We start from the raw sequence: 20,689 nt of genomic DNA, 5'->3' as shown, positions 1-20,689 counted from the left end.
CTTTGGATGAAGACATAGAACTCTCAGCTCCTCCTGCGCCATGCCTGCCTGGATACTGCCATTCTCCCACCTTGAAGATAATGGACTGAACCTCTGAACCTGTAAGCCAGCCCCAATTAAATGTTGTTTTTTATAAGACATAAGACTTGCCTTGGTCATGGTGTCTGTTCACAGCAGTAAAACCCTAACTAATACACTACCATAGGGAGCAGGGTTTATGTCTTGTCATGTCCCTCATTGCAGTCTAGACATGAGTAGTTGAGGCCAGAGACAGACATCCATGTGGCCTGAAGACATTGTGAGGGGTGTGGTAGGAGATATGGCTAGCAAGAGGAAAAGGTAAGGCTGGAACCTATAGAAAAGTAGACAGGAGTTCCAGGCACAAAGGTCGTTACAACATCTGTTTTGAGATGGATGTTTAAGCCCTAACACAAGTAACTGGTCTTTTTGAAAGTGGGGTCACTGTGGCTGTTGCTAGTTGCATTCCTACTGGAGAAGGGTAGGCTCTATGTTCAATATGGTGGCTTCCCTCTGGGAGGAGAAGGAGAGGTTATGTGAAGATGGAGACAGAAGGTGAAAGAGGCAGCTGTAAGCCAGGGATTGCCTGCAGAGCAAGGAGCTGGGGAGGTGAGACAGGCTCTCTCCTATAGAGCTCAGAGGAAGCAGGGCCCATCTGGTGCCTTGATTCAGACTCTGACTTTTGGAACTGTTAGAGAATGAATTTTTATTCCTTTGCTTTCTTTTTTTTTTAAAGGTGTATTTTTATTCATGTGTGTCTGTGTGTTATTGTATTCCACATCTAGGTGGGTATCTAAAGAGAGAGAAAGGGATGTAAGATCCCCTAGAACTGTAGCAGGCAGTTGTAAGCTGCTCAGTACTGGTGCTGGGAACTCAACTCAGGCTATCTCTGGAATAGTAGCAAGCACTCTTAACCACACAGCCATCTCTGGAGTTCTCTTCCTCTCTCTCTCTGTCTTGGAGTTAGTGTCTGATGTTGCCCTTACAGATCTGGAACTCACTATACAGCTAAAGATGACCTTGAACATTTGACCCTCCTGCCTCTGCCTTGAGCGTTGGGATTACAGACATGTGCCACTACCCCTGATTTTATGTAGCGCTGTGGATTAAGTCTAGAACTTCATGCATTCTAGGCAAGCACAAGGCCCTGAGATGTCACTGCCGCCTGAATTTCTACCTTCTGAAGCTGCTAAATTTGTGGTACTTGTTTTGGTGACCTTTGGAACAACTGCAGGATTGTATTCAGGCTTTGGTGCAGGGATTTGGCTGATGTCCAGGATGTACTGAGAGGACCCTAATAGCAGGTTGAGCTATAACCTGTTGTTTTAGCCTGTTTAGCCCCTCAAATCCAGCTTTGCGGCCTTCAGGATTGACTGGGGAGGGTCGAACTAGATCAGAAAGTATAGAACATGCACTCACTGTAGCCCTGCCCTTGGCTTTGACCTTTCTCCCCTAGAGTGATCCCCTTAGGAATTAAGGAATATATGGCCATCTGTGGCTCTGTTTGGCCAAAAACAAGATATGTAACAGATTAGAGCTCCCTGGTGACAAGAACCTCCTCTAGTACAGGACTCTAGATTCCCAACTGCCATGAGAGATTCGTCTTTTCACTTCCAGCCTGTGAAATGTGGCAAGGCATCACTAGGATTCAGGCCCAGATCAGGAAGGTATTAGATCTACGTTCCAAGCTGGAGAACCTACCAGAGTTCCTTTAGCCTCCTTAGACTGGGAAAGAGACGGGTCTGGTCTCACTGCCTCCTTCACCGTGAAGCCCCAGTGACTCTAACCCAAGGCCTCTGGAGGGAATGCACTCCCTTGGCTCCCACTTGGTCTTTCCTCCTAGCACTCAAGAATTAAATCCTCAATTCTATCAGGATCTTTCCATGTTGACCCCAGGGAGGTGCAATTTCTTCAGGCTGGAAGGTGGGGAGACAGGGGAACCAGACTCCAGCCCCAGGCTTGTTCAGACTCCACCCTGCATCCATTCTTCCTCCCTTGTCCTGGACTACTGGCTTAGTACTTCCAAAGTGAGGACATTATTACCCACCGACTCTCGTGAGGATATTTATGCTGATCTCAGGAAAAGCAGCTTTCAATAGAGCATCTCTTCTATCAGTTCACTCTAGGCAGCAGGACTTAATCTTTTTTTGTTTATTTATTACAGGGTCTTTATGTAGACCAGGCTGGCCTCAAACTCCAAGACCTTGAACTTTAGATCTTCTTGTTTCCACTTCCCAAGTACCTGAATGATAGGCATGTGCCACCACATTTGGTTTATGCAGTCCTGGGGATTGAACCTAGGACTTTGTGTGTGCTGGGCCAGCACTCTACCATCTGAGCTACATTCCCAGCTAAGGACCTGATGATGTTGTGCTTCCCCTAGAGATACTCATCTTTCAAAATGAGTGGGCAAGTCAGGTGTGGTAACACATCCTCTTAATACCATCACTTAGGCTGAAGCACCAGACTGCTGTGACTTGAGGCCAGGCTGGGTTATAGAGTACCAAGCCACTCAGAACTAGATAGCACGACCTTGGCTTAAAAAATCAATTAGCTGGACAGTGCTGACAAATGCCTTTGATCCCAGTACCTAGGAGGTACAGGAAGATCTCTGTGAGTTCCAGGACATCCAGGGTGATAAAGAAACCCTGCTGCAAAAGACTCCAAACAAAAAAGCAAACAAACAAAAACAAAAAAACCACACAAAACCTCAAAAACCAATTGTCTGGGCCAGGTGATGTATGCCTGTGATCTTAGCACTTGGGAGATGGGGGCTTAGGATTAGGAGCTTAAGACCACCCCTGGCCACATAATGAGTTTGAAGCCACACCACACTATCTGAGAGCTTATTTCAAAGACAAATAAACAAAAATAAGAAGCCCAACTAGCCAACTAATCACCCACAAACCAAAAATAAACAAACATCATTTACATTATGAATCCCCCTGGCATCTACCATAAGCCCTACATATCTGCCAATGGTTAGAGGATTTATAGCAATTTCTCTGTATATATCTCAAACCAGATATTCATAGGAACTAGGTATGAGGTGGAAAACAAAATATTATGTCAGTTCTGTGTACTTTATAGGTAAAAAACAAGTGTGTTGAAGTCTTTGATCTTTTTCAAAGGGAGGAGATGTAGGTGGGCTAAGAATTCCTTGTTCTGAGGCAGAGGTGGTAGATCTCTGAGTTTGAACCAGTCTGGTCTACAAAATGAGTTCCAGAACCCACAACTACACAGAAAAAGCCTGTCTCACAAAGTAAAAATTAAAAAAAAAGGGGGGAGGGAGGAAGAGAGGGAGAGAGGAGGAAGAGGAAGAGGAGGAGGAAGAGGAAGAGGAGGAGGAAGAGGAAGTAGAATGAGCAGCAGCAGCAGCAGAAGTTTTAAGCCAAACATAGCTCTGTCATTGGCTAAGTGGAGGTAGGAGTGAAGATTTGGCTTGGACAGGGACAATTTAGACCCTGCAGGGAGCTGGGTTCTAGAAGCCAATGACTCCTGTGGCCTCAAGGCAGGTGCTTTTTAGAGTTTTGCTTAGTGAAGTTAGAATAAGTAGTTGGTCACTCAGATGATTCTCTGTAATAGCTGCCTTTGCTGCTATGTCCTGTTCCTTCACCAAATCATTGAGGGACCAGAGTACTGCCTGGGATGAGCCATACTGGTGGGATTAGCCTTGACTTTAGAGACTTGGCCAGGAAGCCAAAGAAAACCCCCACTGCCTCCTCTACTAGACCTCGTCTCTTTTGTCTGGAGGAAGGGTTAAAGGCCAAAGGATGGCTAAAGACTGGTTCTGGGTCCTGGGAGGATGTGGACAACCTTCCTCTGGCAGAAACTTCTCTGTTGAAACCGTAAATGGCATCAGCTGGCAGCCACATTGTTTGATAAAGTCTTTACCTGGAATGGTGAACAGTCACTCTGTAGAATAATGTAGAATAAATAAACAAATAAGTAAAATGAATACATTGATGAAGACAGGAGAAGAGACTGCTGGTCTGTGTCTGCCCAGCCCAGCAGTGTCCAGAGACAAGATGTGGAACACGGGTCAGTGGAAGGCAGAGGGTGTGAGACAGGAGATAGAAAGAAAGAGGACAGCATCAGCATCGTGAGTTCTAATGTTTCCCTGGTCACTTTGGATTTACAACCCATGAGAAGCTGACATGTGAGCCAAGGACGGCTGGTGGGACTTGGAACTCCTGTATGCTCCAAGGCCAGCACGTCCTGATAAAGTGTAGAACCAGGAAAGACTTTTCCCTTGGCATCTTTATTACTATTGATAGCTCATTTGCATATGTGTATTTTGACTTCATGGTCAAAAGGAAGATTTAACATTGAGGGTCTCAGGCCTTGGTGTTATGTAGAATTATCTTATAAAACACAGCTATCTACTGGCCCAACCCCAGAGCCTGGCTTCAGTGTTTGAAAAGCTTTACAGGTATGGTCACAGCATTCTCAGGAAGAAGGCTGCATGGATGGCTTATGAAACAGATATCTTATATTTCCTGTGTCTGCCTCCTCCTTTCAAGAGAGATTGATAAACCTTGCCTTTTCTACCTGAGAGGGCTGTGAGGACCCCCAATTCTCTCAGAGCCATGAGGGCAAGACAGGATCTATCTCAGAACTTTGCACCCATGGATCGGACAAGTGAAGGACTGCTATCCGGACCAGTGAAGGACTGCTATCCGGACCAGAAAGGGAGGGTTGTGATCGTTACTCTTCTCCCCCCACCCCCCATTCTATAAACATCTGAGGGAGGCAAGGAACATGAAGGAGGCCTCATCTCTAAGCTATTTCGTCTCCTTTTACCCTTAGCTACTTCCTGGAACCCAAGCAGGTGAACCTCAGATATTCAGTGGGAGCACTAGACATAAGGCCACAGACCAGCGCTCTGTCCCGGCCTGACCTTGTCCTCTGGCCAGCCCTTAAGCCCCTCCCTTTCCAATTGGATTCATAAGGCCCTTGGAAACTCATCAGTTCTCCAAGTCCATAGAAGGCGCTGTGGAACAGGGAGGGGTAGAGGAAGTAAAGTGAGGGTGCCTCAGGGGGGGAAAGAGAAGGCCCAGCAGTATGTGGGAGCAACTGATGGCGTGAGGGTTGGTAAAGCAGCAAAAAGCTTAGATTCCTCAAGAGGGTTGATGGGGGGGTGCCCAGAAGGAGGTAGTACTGCTTGTGCCAGGCTGTGCCTGAGTGTGAGTGAGCTGGGGCCCAGCACATCAGGTGCTTAGTCCTCTCATGGGCCTCTGGGGGATGAGCTGGAGGCCTGCTATTCATGTGCCTTGACGTCAGTGCTCAGGCCTGGCCAGAGCTGAGATGGCTGTGTTGGCAGTGGTTCATACAGTATGATACTTCACATCCTGAGAGGGAATCACACTCTTTCCAGTAGAACTCAGCCCACCTGGGATCCTTTGTGTCCTCTCATCTCTCTTCCCTTAGGCACCAACAGGGGCTCTGGCAAGAAGCCAGGGAGGGAGGAAAGGAAGGACACTGGCCTTGGGTCTCAAGGAACTGAGCATCAGATGTGCTTCCCCAACAGACTCGGGTCCAGTGCTTTCTGAGTGTGAGATGCGGGAGCCCCAACAGGACAGCTGGCTTCATTGAAAGTCTTTCTGCCAGAGCAGTTAGTTTTAGCCTGAGAAGGAAGGCCATGGGGGCATCAGTCTCTCATTTCAAACTGTTGAGCAGACATTCAGGAGCAGGTTGGCTCTAAGGTAAAAACCAAATATGGGAGATATCAAGGTATCTAAAAGTGGAAACACAGCAGTCTAAAGGCCTCAGGTAATGCCACAACATCTGGCTTCTCATGCTCTTTTGGATAATGCCACTCTCACTGGAGTCAGAGTTTCTCTGAAATATAATAAAAAGCCAGTCCTAGAATCTATTTAGCTCGGTATCATCACTCTAGCCATCATCATCATCACCACCACCACCACTGTCACCGTCATTACCATCTTCATCATCATAGAGCAACAGGAGCCTGTGGAAAGGGCTATACTCATCAGAGAGACAACTAGTAACTACTGCTGTTCCAAGGAAAGATGCTAGGTTTCAGAGGCCTACCCCAAGTTCGGAGCTCCTAGTGGGGATCCGCTCAATATAGAGGGGCTGGGAGCAGAAGCCTTGGGTCAAAATTATTTTTCTTTGAGCTGCATACTTTGTGTGCTGGGATTATTGAAGATTTTTTTTTTTTAAGATTTTATTTATTTATTATTTGTAAGTACACTGTAGCTGTCTTCAGACGCTCCAGAAGAGGCCGCCAGATCTTGTTACGGATGGTTGTGAGCCACCATGTGGTTGCTGGGATTTGAACTCTGGACCTTCGGAAGAGCAGTCGGGTGCTCTTACCCACTGAGCCATCTTACCAGCCCTGAAGATATTTTTTGTTGTTGCTGGGGCTGCACCCTGGATAATTTACATGTGAAGGGGAGGAACTAAGAGTGAAGAACAAGGTGGTTCCATGTGTTGAGAACCATAAGGAATGGAGAGGAAGTGGTGGAGACCAGAGCCTCCTGATCCAGAGTTATCTGTATGGATCCATGTGTCCTGGCTGGTGCCTGAGATCTCTGTCTCCAGAGAACTCTGAGGCAATGCTGAGGAAGAAGCTGGTTTCTGGGCCACAATTTGAGTAGTGATAACCCTGCTCAGAGGTCAGGCAATGTCCTTTCCAAAGGCCCTCAGTCTGTTACTAGCTATGTGACACTGGTAGGGCCCAGCATATAAGTCTTCTCACCTATGAAAGAGACATTAAGTAATTGTTTTTCAGAAGCAAGTAACTCTAAGTCTTAAGGGAGACTGAGATGTTTCCTATTGCCTGGCATGGTAAATAATTATGTGACTGTTTTTCAGATATATTTATACATCTTGTTGCCCACAGGATTGTCAGTTTCCTTAGGTTAAACCAAATTCCTTCCCAGATTCTTCTCAGGGACTAGGGAGTTAGAAATGCAGGAGAAGGAATTGGGGCAAGTAATATTTAGCTCCCCCTGCTGTGACCAAGGGACCAGGAATTCTTACTGGTACCTACATGTAAATGTAGACTTCTAGAACTTTCTGTAGGGAATCCAAGGGTCATACGCACTGGAAACACACAATTAAAATGTTGATTCTGCTACCCACGAGCCAGGTATATAGTCCTGGAAAGTGGATAAGTGCAGTCAGGGGCTGGGGTTGCCATCAGAAGGTTCCTGTGTCCCCTGAATACATCATGGACCAGGAGTTGGCAGCGCTGTGTTCTAGTCACATGGTGGCCATGTGTCTGTGGCAAAGCAAAGACCATCACCAATTTAGGTCTAGAATCTTCCAGACAAGATGAGTGAGCTCAAACATAGCTGTGTATACTGGTGTGCTTGGGGTAAAGTTTTATACATTTGTATATAGGGCTCCTCTTTAGGAGCTTCCGGTCCTTCAGGAGCTGGTACAGTTGACTAATCATGGGAACTAATGAGAAAACGCTCATTCCCGAAGGCTGGAGACTGCCTCTGCCTCTGAGAACTGGTAAGGGGTGAGATACCTGGAGATGAAGGTTGTTTACTTCAATGAAGGAGGCAATGCAAGCACTAGTCTTTGTCTAAGAGAGGGTGTCCTTTTCCAGCACAGAGGTGGAGAAGTCTTAGTCACACTGAAGTGGGGAGTCTATATCCCACCCCTTCCCATGGGGTTGCAGTTTCTTCCGCAGGCCTCCTCTTTAGGCACATCCCAGTTTGGGAGAGAAGATCAGAAGGGCTAGGCCCAAACTTTGCTTCACATCCCTTTCCAAAAACACCTAACTTGACCCTTGGTGGCAGTCTCTGGCATAGACTGGGCCCCTGTTTGTTCTGTTCTCCCTGTGCCCTCTGCTCTGTGGGTACAGTTGCAGGACCTTAGAAGGGGATCCCCTCTGAAGGGGTTGGCTGAGGCCACTGGGAAGCCCAGGCCCTGCCCATTTTGGATGTCTCCTCCTCAGGCCCTGTTTCCTCTTAATCTGAGGTAGGGAGGCCAGCAAATGCCTGCCCTTAAGGGGACAGAGTTAGATGTGTGACTTAATAAAGCTGAGAGCCGTGAGTAATCCCTAAGTACTTTGCCTTGTAACCCAAGATTATCTGGCCTACAAACACCTGTTTTCACTCCTTTGCTGATAGTAGTATAAAAAGCATGCTGGTTAATGACTCTAGGAACCGACAAGGAAAGGAATGCACTCGCCTTTGTCCTATCTTGGAATATCTCCTCAGGAGCCAGGTGGCACGTGCCATGCCCGCTCCAAGGTTGAGGAAGGACTGGAAGGGCTCACACAAGTTTCTATCCATATATGGTCATTAGGACCCAGGGGAAGACTTGAAGGTCAGGGTCAAGCTTTGGCAGCTCTTGGGTTACGACAGCAACTAACACCCTCAGTGGTGGACAGCAGGTCAATCCGTTAACTCCCTACTCTGCAGGTCCTATAGGCTTGGAGGGAGGCAGGTGATCCAGAGGACCCTAGCTGGGAGGCATAGCCCTGGATAGCAGGCACAGGCGGAGCTTCCTGCAGTGGAAGCTATACTGATAGAGACTCTTGAGAAGCAGGGCAGTGCCGACCCTGTGAACTGACCAATCATGTTCTAATCATTTAGAACTGCAAGTCTCTGCTTCGGGTGGCACGGAAGATGTTGGCAATTTGTTGGAGAATCATTTCTCTGCTGGAGACGCGAGTCTAGAGGAGAAAGAAAGGGCGCTTTATGCAGATGCGGCCCCTGGAGACAAGAACCTACTCCTTCACTACCCAGACGGCAGGGAGGCTGAGAGCTTGGAGCAGACTCCTGCAGGGGCCCCTTCTACTGCCACCGGCCAGGGCTCCGAAACCGAAGCTAGCCTGTCCAATACCTCAGCTGCAGAGTCAGCTCCGCCTGGGGATGTTGAAGGGCCTGGGGAGGAAGAGGAGGGCCCACATGCAGCAGGCACCCTTCCTCCAGGAGGGATTGAAGGGCCAGAAGAAGAGAGGCCAGAGTTCAGTTCTGGGAAGGAACCAGGGCAGGAGGAGGCTGGGGTGGGGATTCCCACAGAGGGGGCTGCCAGTATGGAGGCAGAAGTGCAAGAGGGAAGTAGTGGGGTCCCTGAGGAATTACAGAGACTCTTAGGAGATGGGCCTATGAATGAAGCAGCAGGGACAGCAGAGTCTGTAGTCACCCAGTTCTCTCCCACCATAGAGGGTAAAGAGGCAGAAGGTGAGGGCAACACAGGCTCTGATCACCAATCCACAGAGCTAGATGGAACCCAGGATGCCATACCTGCTGAAGATGAATCAGAAGCCAGGGAGGGAGCAGAGGACAAGCCCCAGGACTACTCCCTGCAGTCAAAGGATACAGCCACCCCAGGGCCTGATCACCAGCCCACAGACCTACATGCAGTCTCTGACACGGCATCTTCTGGAGTAGAGGCAGAAGAAGGTGCAGAGGAATCAAAGGCTGAGGTAGATACAGAATCTGGGGAGAAAGTTGAAGACCAGGGGGAGCCTAGATCTAGCCTGGATGCTGGTTCAGCTATAGAGGCCAATAAAAAGTCTGAGTACACCCAGGCAAGGGAGACAGAGAACGACTCTCCTGAGGGCCAGGTGTCAGGGATGTCGGAGGAGGGCCTGGCTGAGGCCTCCTCTGAAGAAGAGGGTGGTGAAGAAGATGGAAGTGAGAATGGGGAAGTTCCATTTAAAGAAGAGTCTGGAGAAGACAGTGGTGATGGAGCTAGCTCAGAAGAAGAGGGGAGCACCTCTGGGGAGGCTGGAGAGCCCCAGAAAACACCAGGAGCCACAGGACATGAGGAGGAAGGTCCCCAGCTTGATGTGGAAGATTTGAACACAGGGTTCGAAGGAGGCAAGACCCAGGACATAGAAGCAGAGGCATCCCAAGAGAGACAACAGGAGAGAGGGAATCCCGTAATTGCTCAATGGGGTAGGAATTAATTCCTCAGGGCAAAGCATGTCCAGCTCATACATTCTTTATGTAAATCCTGCACATTGTGGGACAAACAGGGTGGGCGGGAGAAACCCCCTGCTTAGCTCTGGCTCTTAGATCAGTCCAGATGGTCCACTGAGACAATTCCTTAGCTGCTTACCTTCAGTTTAAATGGGTCTAGCACGAGGCTCCAGAAAGACCGCGAGTTAGGGTCAAGGATACTCTTCTTTAGGCCTGCTAGGTGTGGATCAGTCTTAAGGACAAGGGATTGATTGTCGGTTTATGGTCCTGAGATTGGCTGGTGGAGGGGAGTGTAGGGAGTGGGAGGGCAGGTTAGGAACCATAGCACTCCTCTTGTGTGCCAGAAGCCAAGTCTGCTCTTGAAGACTTCCTACGTGAAGTGTAAAAGTCAGAACTCAAGCGGCCAGGATCATGATGTGAGAACTCAGGCTGACTGCAACCTCCAACTGCTCTCAAATGCTCCTTTAGAGTGGAGCAGCCCTCTGAGGACAGGGAAGGAGAGGGGCTGAGCCATTGGTCAGCATCTGGGGTGATGTGGTTAGGACCTGCAGAGCTCATGTGATATGTGTGTGGAGAGAAGAAACTGGCTTTCAGGACAGAGACTGGGTCATTTGTTCATTTTTCCAGATGGATTCCTTACAGATTTCCTTAAAGCCACTCCCTCCCCCCTTGAGATAGGAGCTTGTATATTTCAGGCTGGGCTTGAACTCATTATTATAATGGTCAAGGTGGCCTTGAGCTCCTGATCTTCCAGCCTAAGCCTCTAGAATGCTGTGAGATTATAGGCATTTACCACATACCTGGCTTCTTACAGATCTTAATGTTTGTGTACTCTTTATACACTTATTCTTTCTACAAGGAGGTAGAACAGCAAGCAGTAAGCTTTCCTTATCATATCTGGATCTGCGAGCAGGGATTGCCTAAACACTGCACATGCAGACACACTGGTCTCCCTCTATCCACAAGCCTGTTACACTCTACTAATCTTAGATCCTTGAAAAGGCAGCTTTGCTAGAAACAAGTGACCTCAGAAGCCAGGGAACATGAATGACATCCTTCCCAGGATTCATCAGTTATGGGCGTCTCTCATTTGCTTGGTCAGTGGGACAGCTGACCTGCTGGTGACTGTCAGCACACACACATACACATACACCCTGCCTGCAAGGGTTCCTTCCACTTATTTCCAGTCAGTGTTATTCTGATAAGGTGTTCAGCCAGTTGGTCTTGTGTGTAAGCAGAATCTCCCAATAGCTTTCTTTGCCCTGGAATAAAGTGCAAATCCCAGTGTTGGTCTTTAAAGATGTCTGTCAGCTCCTGGAGCACCTAGCCCTCTCCTTATCAGGCAACCTATGCGGCCCATCATGGAAAACTACTTTCTTTTCTTTTCTAACTCTAGCTCAACAGCAGATGTCAGAGAAGTGTTCTCTGGCTTCCCCTGCTAAAACTGCAAATATTCTTCCTAGACCCTCAAGCTACTATAGCTTCCTTACCACTCAAAATGACCACATATTTTAAAGACAGTTCATCAGCTCATTCCCATTAGACGGGAGGACGATTCCCTAAGGTCATGGGCTGTGCCTGTGTAGGCATTACTGCATTGCCAGCATGACATTTGGGACTTGGCATGTGACAGGTGTCTGATTTGTTTTCTTTTTTGAAACAATGTCTTTCTATCCAGCTTGGGTCAGCCCAGACCTTAAAATTCACTTCTCTTGCATCTCAGGTGCAAGAGAAGTGATCATAGGCGTGTGACACCACTTTCTGTGCTCAATATAGTAAGTGGGGTGGGGTGATAGGTCATCAGCGTCCTGGTTTGCTTTCTGTTGTGATAGAACACCAAAAACAACTGGAGGAGAAAGAGTTGCTTGGCTTACAGGTTACAGTCCATCTACTTGAGGGAAGCTGAGGCAGGAACCGCCCAGGCCCATCTGCCTAGGAATGACACCACCCTCAGTGGGCAGTGCCCTTATATTAATTAAGGGAATGAGAATGAATGAGGCTCAGGTGACACTGATACATGAAGCTGACACTAAAACCAACCATCACAGACAGTAAAATGCTCACTTCACAACTGTGAGGACCCGAGTTTGATCTCCAGTACCCACAGAAAAAGCCGAGTGTGATGTTGTGCATTTGTGATCCCAACACTGGTGAGGAGAGACTCACAATTTATTTTAATTAAATAATTTTAATTTATTCTATTTAAGCCTAATTGGCGAGCCCTAGGTGCCAGTGACAGACTTTGTCAAAAGTAAAAGGCAGATAAGTACACAAGGTGGATAGATCTGGAAGAATGATACCACAGGTTGACCTCTGACCTCCGCACATACACTAGCACGTATACAAACACACAGATCACGGGTCTTAAAAGTTATGTATACCTTTAAAGTTCATTCAGTTTGGCAACTTTGTTCTGCATCTCCTTGAGGCCAGCCCTACCCTGTCTCTGTGAGGCTCGCGGCACTACTGGCTTAGTTGTGCTGACTCCACATTGTCTGCTTCTCTTCCCAGAAGAGGTGGAGGATGCGAGTGAAGAAGCTCCCCTGAGGGACCGCTCCCACATTGACAAAACCCTGATGCTGAATGAGGACAAGCCAGCTGACGATTACTCAGGTAACTGGGGAAGGGAGATGGGCTGGGATCCAGGGCACCAGAGCTCTGTACTTCTAGGGCCAGGGGAACCACAAAGAAGAGAATGTGGAGGTAAGGGACTCAGGCTGGGAGAGGAAGAAGATAACCAAGCCGAGGGCACAGTATCAGAGCAGAAGGAGAACTTCAGAACCGTCACCTGTAGGACGCACCCACCACCGCCTTTTGGCGGGGAGGATGGTTAATAAGAATTCATCCTAACTGCTTTGGATTTTAGTTTACAAAGCTCTTTTGTGTCTCCTATTCTGTTTTGCCCCTATGATGAACCAAGGATTTCTGTGGGGGCTTGTTATCCTTTCTTAACTGATTAACTAGCCAAGCTCAGATTAATATGGCAAATTGCTCTTGGCACACAGCCAGAGAATAGCAGTGCAAGGATTGGAACTGCACTGACCTGATTATCACTCCTTCACTGTCCTCCTGTAAGGAGGACATCCCAAAGCTCTCAGTAGCACCCTGGGTTTCTGCTCCCCCAGAACATGGGGCATGTCTGAATTCTCCCAGGATCACTGTGCCATGGGCCTGCTGGGCACCTGGCCTCCTTACCTTCTAGATATAGGCAGCAGCATAAACAGAGGCAAAGACAAGATTCTCATCTCCCAAGGAGAGAGCTTTCAGTCAGGCTGAAGGCAGCCTTGTTTTTCTGGATACAGCATTGAAGTGAGGAAGTTATAAGGTTCTAATTTAATTTTTCCTGAGACCTGTCTCAGGTTGTCCTCAGACTCCCTAAGTAGCAGGGAATAAATAACCTTGACCTCCTAATCCCCCTAGTGGAGATTATAGGTGTGAAGCACAACACCTGTATTGTTATGGTGCTAGGGATTGAACCCAGGGCTTTGTGCTTGTGCATGCTAGGTAGGTACTTTACCTAGTGAGCCATATCCCTGCCCAATAATAATATTAATAACTATTATTATTAATAGTTATTATTATTATAATCACCATTATTATTATTGACAGTGTCCCACTATGTAGCCTGACTGGCCTGGAACTTGCTATGTAGACCACAGTACCCGTGGAGTCACAGAAACCCAGTTATTCTGTCTCTTGAGTACTAGGATTGAAAGTGTATGACACAGTGCCTGGGCAAGAATTACTTTCTTGTTTTGTTTTAAAAGTATCTCAGGAGGTTTTTCAGATTGGGTAGGAAAACGCTTTTGAGTTGAGGATTTCTAAGGGTGGGCTGTAGACCAGCTGCTTCCCAAACACAATCACTCCACAGTCTTGGCTGCCAGTGGCTCTTCTCACCAGTGAGGGGTAGACTCTCTCTGTGTATGGGCAGAGGAGCAGCCTGGGATGGCCCTGTCTGAAGCTTACTCCTTGCCCCTCTCCCCCAGCGGTGCTGCAGCGACTTCGGAAGATCTATCATACATCCATCAAGCCCCTGGAGCAGTCTTACAAGTACAATGAGCTTCGGCAGCATGAGATCACAGGTACAGCATCATGGCCCCACTCACGCCACCCTGTGTGCCTGGCCTCCAGGAGCTGGGCTTTCCTGAGGGGTGGAGGACTGGGACTCAGGTCCGGGAAGTGGCCTCTCCTACTGGAGCGAGTGCTCAGTACTGTAGGAGTTTGTCAGAGTGATTTCATTGCTAAGCACTTTGTCTCAGCAGTAGGCATTTTAATTTCCAGGGTCAGCAGTAGGCATTTTGATTTCCAGGGTAGAAAGGCAGTGTGGTCCCTCCTGAGCTCAAGCATCTCAGGTCCCTGTTTACATTGGCTTCCATATGACCTAGAGTCTTCCTTGCCTCCTTATTGTTCCTCCTGGAAGGCCTCCTGTGGCCCTGGCTGATAATGACAATGATCACAATGATGGTGGTGATGATGATGACTATGATGATGAAGATGATGATAATTTTTGAGGCAGAGTGTCACCATGTAGCTCAGACTGGCCTTGAATTTCCTAAACCTTAGAACCTCCTGCCTTGGCTTCTGAGAGCTGGGTTTACTCGTGTATGCTACTGGATCCAGACAAGGTCTGGATTCTTTTTAAAACTTGGTTTTAAAATAGTAAAGTAAAACATACTTGTTGCCAGGCGGCGGTGGCGCACGCCTTTAATCCCAGCACTTGGGAGGCAGAGGCAGGTGGATTTCTGAGTTCGAGGCCAGCCTGGTCTACATACAGAGTGAGTTCTAGGACAGCCAGGGCTACACAGAGAAACCCTGTCTCAAAAAACCAAAAAAACTCTTTCCATGGGTGTTTTGTTCCCAATTCTAAGAAGGGGCACAGTGTCCACACTTTGGTCTTCATTCTTCTTGAGTTTCATGCGTTTAACAAATTGTATCTTATATCTTGGGTACCCATGGAAAGAGTTACAGAGATAAAGTTTGGAGCTGTGAAGAAAGGATGGACCATCTAAAGACTGCCATATCTAGGGATCCATCCCATAATCAGCTTCCAAATGCTGACACCATTGCATACACTAGCAAGATTTTGCTGAAAGGACCCAGATATAGCTGTCTCTTGTGAGACAATGCCCGGGCCTAGCAAACACAGAAGTGGATGCTCACAGTCAGCTATTAGATGGATCACAGGGCCCCCAACGGAGGAGCTAGAGAAAGTACCCAAGGAGCTAAAGGGATCTGCAACCCTATAGGTGGAACAACATTATGAACTAACCAGTACCCCAGAGCTCTTGACTCTAGCTGCATATGTATCAAAAGATGGCCTAGTCGTCGGCCATCACTGGAAAGAGAGGCCCATTGGACTTGCAAACTTTATATGCCCCAGTACAGGGGAACGCCAGGGCCAAAAAGTGGGAGTGGGTGGGTAGGGGAGTGTGTGGGGGGGAGTGTATTGGGGACTTTTTGGATAGCATTGGAAATGTAAATGGGGAAAATACCTAATTAACCCCCCCCCCAAAAAACAACCCCAACCAAACAAACAAAAACCATACTTGTTTCAACTGTATTCAAATAATATAAAAAATATAAATTGAATAATAAAGCCTGGCATGACGGTGTAGAGCTGTAAGCCTAGATTTTGGAAGGCACAGGCAGGAGAGTTGTAGCTGTGCGGACAGATTAGGCTACACAGTGAGTTCTGGGCTACTACATGGCAAGGCCCTGTCCCCAAAATACACCATCACACCATGTTGCCACCTCCCACACACAATTTGTTTCTTAATCTCCAATTTATCCAGTTCCACTCCCAGAGACACCCACTATCACAGTTTTGGCTCAAAACTATAGGATGTAATAGATTCTTCTAGACATTTCTTCTATATCTATGAATATAGAAATGTCCTTTTCTTCTTACATACATGGGATCATATTATACCAACTGTGCATATGTATATGTACATGTGTGTGTGTACATATAGATGTATGTGCATGCATGCATGACTCGCCATTATTCTTTATTGAAGCTTCTTGCCTGTCTTCTAAGAATACAGCACGTTCTATACAACCAGAATCTAATTTCTGAGGCACAATAAGTGCTGTACACTTTCTAAATTTTAAAATATAAAGGCAAATATCTGTGAGTTTGAAGCCAGCCTGGTCTACATAGTGAGACGAGGGCAGCCAGAGCTCAAAAAGAAAAAAAAAAAACCAACTGTTTTGTTTTGGGGGGAGGGGGCAGAAAAGCTAGGTGTGGTAGCACACACCTTTAATCCCAGTACTCAGGAGGCAGAGGCAGGTGGATCTCTGTGAGTTCAAGGCCAGCCTGGTCCACAGAGTGACTTCCAGGATGGCCAGGGCTACACAGAGAAATCTTCTCTTGAAAACAACAACAAACAAACAAGTGGGGCTAGTGAGATGGCTCAGCAAATAGAAGCACTTGCGTCTGAGCCTGAGTTCAGTTCCTGAACTCCACATGGTGGGAGAGAATCAGGCCCCACAAGCTGCCTTCTGGCCTCTGTACACATACCAAGCTGTGCACCACCCCCAATACATACATACACATATATATGTTCCAAAGCTGGGCATGGTGGCTATGCCTATAGTCTCAGCACTTGTAAGGCTGAGGCAATAGAATGACTAAGGATTTAGAGCCATCCTGGGCTACAGAATGAATTTTAGGCCACCATAGGCTTTAGAGTGGGATGCTATCTAAACAAAATGAAATTAAACCATTCCAAACACTAGCATAATTCATATATTTTGTGTACAGATATTTGTAAGACATGTTTTGCTTGCTTGTTTGTCCTTAAGATAGTACAGCAAAGGGGTTGACAAGATGGTATAGTAGGTAAATGTACCTGCAGCGCAGACAGCCTTACTTCAATCCCTGGACCTGTATGGTAAGAAAAGAGAACCAACTCCCATCATTTATCTTCTGGCATACCCCAGCCCCACAAATACATGTTTAAAAATTATTATAGAACACTAGAATTAGGTACTTTAATCATTGTTAGAAAATTGCCTTGAAATACTCCAATCTGGTATGTTCACAAGAACATACCAGAGAATTCTTGTTCCACCATGGTTTGCCATCTTTAAAAGTGTGACTCATTTTTCAGTGCTGGGGACACAACCCCAGACTTTAGATATGCTAAGCAGGTGCCCTGCCACTGAGCTATATCCACAGCTACTCTAACTCCTGGTTTAAAGCTTTCATAATTGTTATTTTTTTCTTTTCAGTTCTGGGGATGGAACCCAGGGCCCTGAGCATCCTAGGCAAGTGCTCTACTACAGAGCTATAACCCCAGCCCTTGTTTTAATTGTAAATCATATCACAAATCTCTTCCTGTGTTACCTGGAAATTTCCATATTACCCTAATGCCTACTGAGTAGCTGTGGTATCTGAGGGCATATGTATTCCTACTCTACAGAAGAGGAACCTAATGCCCAGGCAGTGCTGGTTGCCCTGGCCACTGTCAGGATCATGATCCCATTTCTTTCCCCTGGGAATAAATATCCGGTTCTGTCAGTTCCTAGACCATTCTTACAAGCCTAAGAGCCAGTCACCCTCTCCTGCACCTTAGAGCATGTGCAGACCTGGTATGAGGTTACAGAAGCCAATGGCTGGCTTTCTTCTGTCCTCTGTACTTGTCTTCTCTCCCTACTCTGACACCAAGAGTGGCATGACCCTCCCAGGGAAACTCCAAACTTAAAGCCTCAGTGGCCAAGAGGCTGCCAGCTGCCCCTGGATTGGCTCTCAGCAAAGGCCAATTGGCTCTTTTCTGGCTTCCCTTTCTGGACTTGGCTTCTCTGTCCTAATGTCTTGCCAGTTCCTGCATGCCCCCTATCCTTCAAGCTTATTATTGGTCTCCCACATATGCCCACAATGCCCCCTGCTGTGCAGAATTGGAACAGCAACACTCGAAGCTCTGTCTCACATAACCAGCGCTGGCTTTTTGGAAAAATCCATAACTGGCATAACCCTCTTGAGATGTTTAATCACCCTGTTCCCAAGCTGAGTGCCTCTCATGTGTGTTCACACACAAGAGGGAAGGGCCAGACCACGACTTGTGCTCACCATATAGAAGCCATCATCTTTTAGGACTTTGCTTTACTCTCAAAGGAACAAATCCAGTATATCCAAAAGCCAGGTGCAGAAGGGATTCATGCTATACAAAAATGAATGTACAACATTGGTATGTACAACACGGTGTATACACAGTAAGGCAGCTGAAAAATGCCAGAAATTAGCATTAGTGTCCAGGGTAGTGGTACACAAATATAGGTAGTCCCAGCTACCCTGGAGGCTGAGGCAAGAGAATCACTTGATTCTTGAGCCCAGGACTTTGAGAACATCCTGGGAAATATAACCTCATCTCAAAAGAAAATAGAAAAAAAAAACCCACCCCAACTGGCCCAGCATTAGTTACCTAATAGAGAGTGTGTTGTGGCCTAGACAGACTGGGGCTTTTTGTACTTCAGACTTTTGAGTCAGGACAGTATACAAAATTATAAGAAATAAATAAAAAAAAGTTTAAGAAGGAAGACTGTATTTTGAGGTCTATCTGCAGGCTCAGGAAGACAAAAGTCTGGAGAGCACAGGTGCTCAGTGCAGCTAGTTCAGAAAAGAAGTTAGAGGACCAGAAAGCAGCAATAAGAAACCACATCTCTGTCTACAGCCTCTACCTGCTTCTTTGCCCAGATTTGGTTTTGTTTTTTATTTTTGCAGTAGTGGGGACTGAACCCCGGGCCTCGCACATACTATGCAAGTGCTCCGCCAGTGAGCACCCTCCTAAACCACCATCCTTTTTTTGAAGACACTAGAGAATTCTGCTTCTCTCTCTCTCTCACCCCTCTCCAGTAGCCTTGACAGGGTACGATTCCTAGCAGGGTGTCTTAGAGGACCTTGGCCTCAGGGCCTAAGAATCTAAGGATTCCCAGTTTTCAGTGTTTGGTTTCAGACCCTGGAAGACTTGTCATGGACTAAAGAGACTAATCTGAGCTTGAGGGGAGGATGTGGAGAGCCCCAGTGAAGAGATAAGGAAGGAGAGCTGCAAGCTGCAGATGGGCAGAGCCTGGAGCTCAGATGGCTCAACCTTGTCTCTGTCTCTCCCATGTCCTTTCTTACTATTGATTCAGGTAGCAAACTTCAGTCTTCGCAATGCGGAAGTTTTGTCCTTTTTGTGAGACATTCTCTAGATTAAGCCAGGAGACTGTTCCCAGCGTGAGCACAGAGCCTGTATGTATCAATCCACCCAACTCCTCCTTCTGGTGCAGGCAGATGTGCCAAAGATCTGGAAAAGGTCAAAACAATGGCTCCTGGTGTCTTTGGAGTGAATGCTTTCATAAAGCCCCTGACAGGGTTTGATCCACACAGAACCCCACAAGCTCTGGATGACAGTGGGGGGGGGGGACGCAGAGTGCTTTGGAGAACAGTGCTGTGCCTGTCAAGTAAGAACTGATGTTAGGTCACGTCTGTTTCTGATTCCTGTTGTCTGCAGACGGGGAGATTACTTCCAAGCCAATGGTGCTGTTCCTGGGACCGTGGAGTGTTGGCAAATCCACCATGATAAACTACCTCCTTGGGTTAGAAGATACTCGATACCAACTTTATACAGGTGAACATTTGGGGGTTATAAATTGTGAAAGCAGATGAGAAATTAAAGCACTTGTATGCCTTTATAATATTAGTGGAGATAACATGTAAGAACCGGAAACTTTGTCACCCCCATGGCAGCACTAGTCATAAAAGCCCAAAGTAGAAACACCTCAAGGGTCCACGGCTGGATGAAGTAGTCTGCACACACAATGGAAAGGAGAGGGCTGGCAGTCAGGTTCCCTAGTCCCCATAGAAAAGGCAGGTGTGGTAGCACATGCATCTGAGATTGCAGAACTTCTATAGGGAGATCGGGGCACCCCTGAAAGCTTAGCAGCAGTGACACTGAGGATACCCACGGTTGTCTATCCTCTGACTTCCACCCCTGTGCTATGCAACACACACACACACACACAGAAGAGTGAACCTTGCCTGCTGTCAGAACACATCAGACACATCCTTGTCAAGGATAAACCTTGAAAACAATATGCTAAACAAAACAAGCCAAGCAGTAAAGCTGATATGGTTTGATTCTACTCATATGAGGTGCAAAACTCAGAGACAGAAAGAGAGTCTGTTGCCAAGGGAGGGGGGTGGGGATGGGGGATGTTGCCAGGGGAGGGGGGTGGGGAGGTGCTACTTAGTGGAGACAGTTTCAGTGTGGGAAGATGATATGGTTCTGGAAATGGAGAGCGAGGATAACTGGTTCATGATAACGTGAATATACTTAATGCTCTGGACAATAGGTTTAAAGATGATCAAAATGATAAATGTTATGGTCTGTGTATTTGGCACAATTAAAAAGTGAGAGGAGCCTAGCAAACCTATCTTTGTGGGGGTCCTTCCCAAGACACCTTGCTTGCTCACACCCCTTCCAGTAGTGTGTTCCTCAGTGCTTGCTGTTTTCCTCCCATGCATGCAGGTGCTGAACCTACCACCTCTGAGTTCACTGTCCTTATGCATGGGCCCAAGCTGAAAACCATTGAGGGCATCGTCATGGCTGCTGATAGTGCCCGATCCTTCTCACCACTGGAAAAGTTTGGCCAGAATTTTCTGGAGAAGCTGATTGGCATTGAGGTTCCCCACAAACTTCTAGAACGAGTCACATTCGTGGATACACCAGGCATCATTGAGAACCGCAAGCAACAAGAAAGAGGTAATTTAGGAG

The 20,689-nt window shown here is 47.2% G+C and overlaps 1 protein-coding gene across 5 annotated transcripts in view; it reads left to right on the top strand.

Moving 5' to 3' along the window:
* Srl (sarcalumenin) overlaps window positions 1–20,689 on the top strand; it is a 45,113-nt gene that overhangs the window by 18,510 nt on the left and 5,914 nt on the right. Inside the window, exons 2-7 of one of the 5 annotated variants that reach the window (XM_029470735.1) lie at window positions 8,598–9,908; window positions 12,447–12,545; window positions 13,919–14,014; window positions 17,166–17,201; window positions 19,427–19,543; window positions 20,444–20,677. In XM_029470735.1, the coding sequence (XP_029326595.1) occupies window positions 8,598–9,908; window positions 12,447–12,545; window positions 13,919–14,014; window positions 17,166–17,201; window positions 19,427–19,543; window positions 20,444–20,677 (1,893 nt within the window). Of the gene's footprint in view, window positions 1–8,597; window positions 9,909–12,443; window positions 12,546–13,918; window positions 14,015–17,165; window positions 17,202–19,426; window positions 19,544–20,443; window positions 20,678–20,689 lie in introns of all 5 variants that reach the window. The other 4 variants (XM_029470734.1, XM_021185120.2, XM_021185122.2 and 1 more) reach the window with 4 other exon arrangements.

This window comes from Mus caroli, chromosome 16 (assembly GCF_900094665.2).
Source record: "Mus caroli chromosome 16, CAROLI_EIJ_v1.1, whole genome shotgun sequence".
Taxonomy (NCBI): domain Eukaryota; kingdom Metazoa; phylum Chordata; class Mammalia; order Rodentia; family Muridae; genus Mus; species Mus caroli.
The sequence above is the reverse complement of the archived record's forward strand: the minus strand, read 5'-3'. Positions and strand labels throughout refer to the sequence as shown.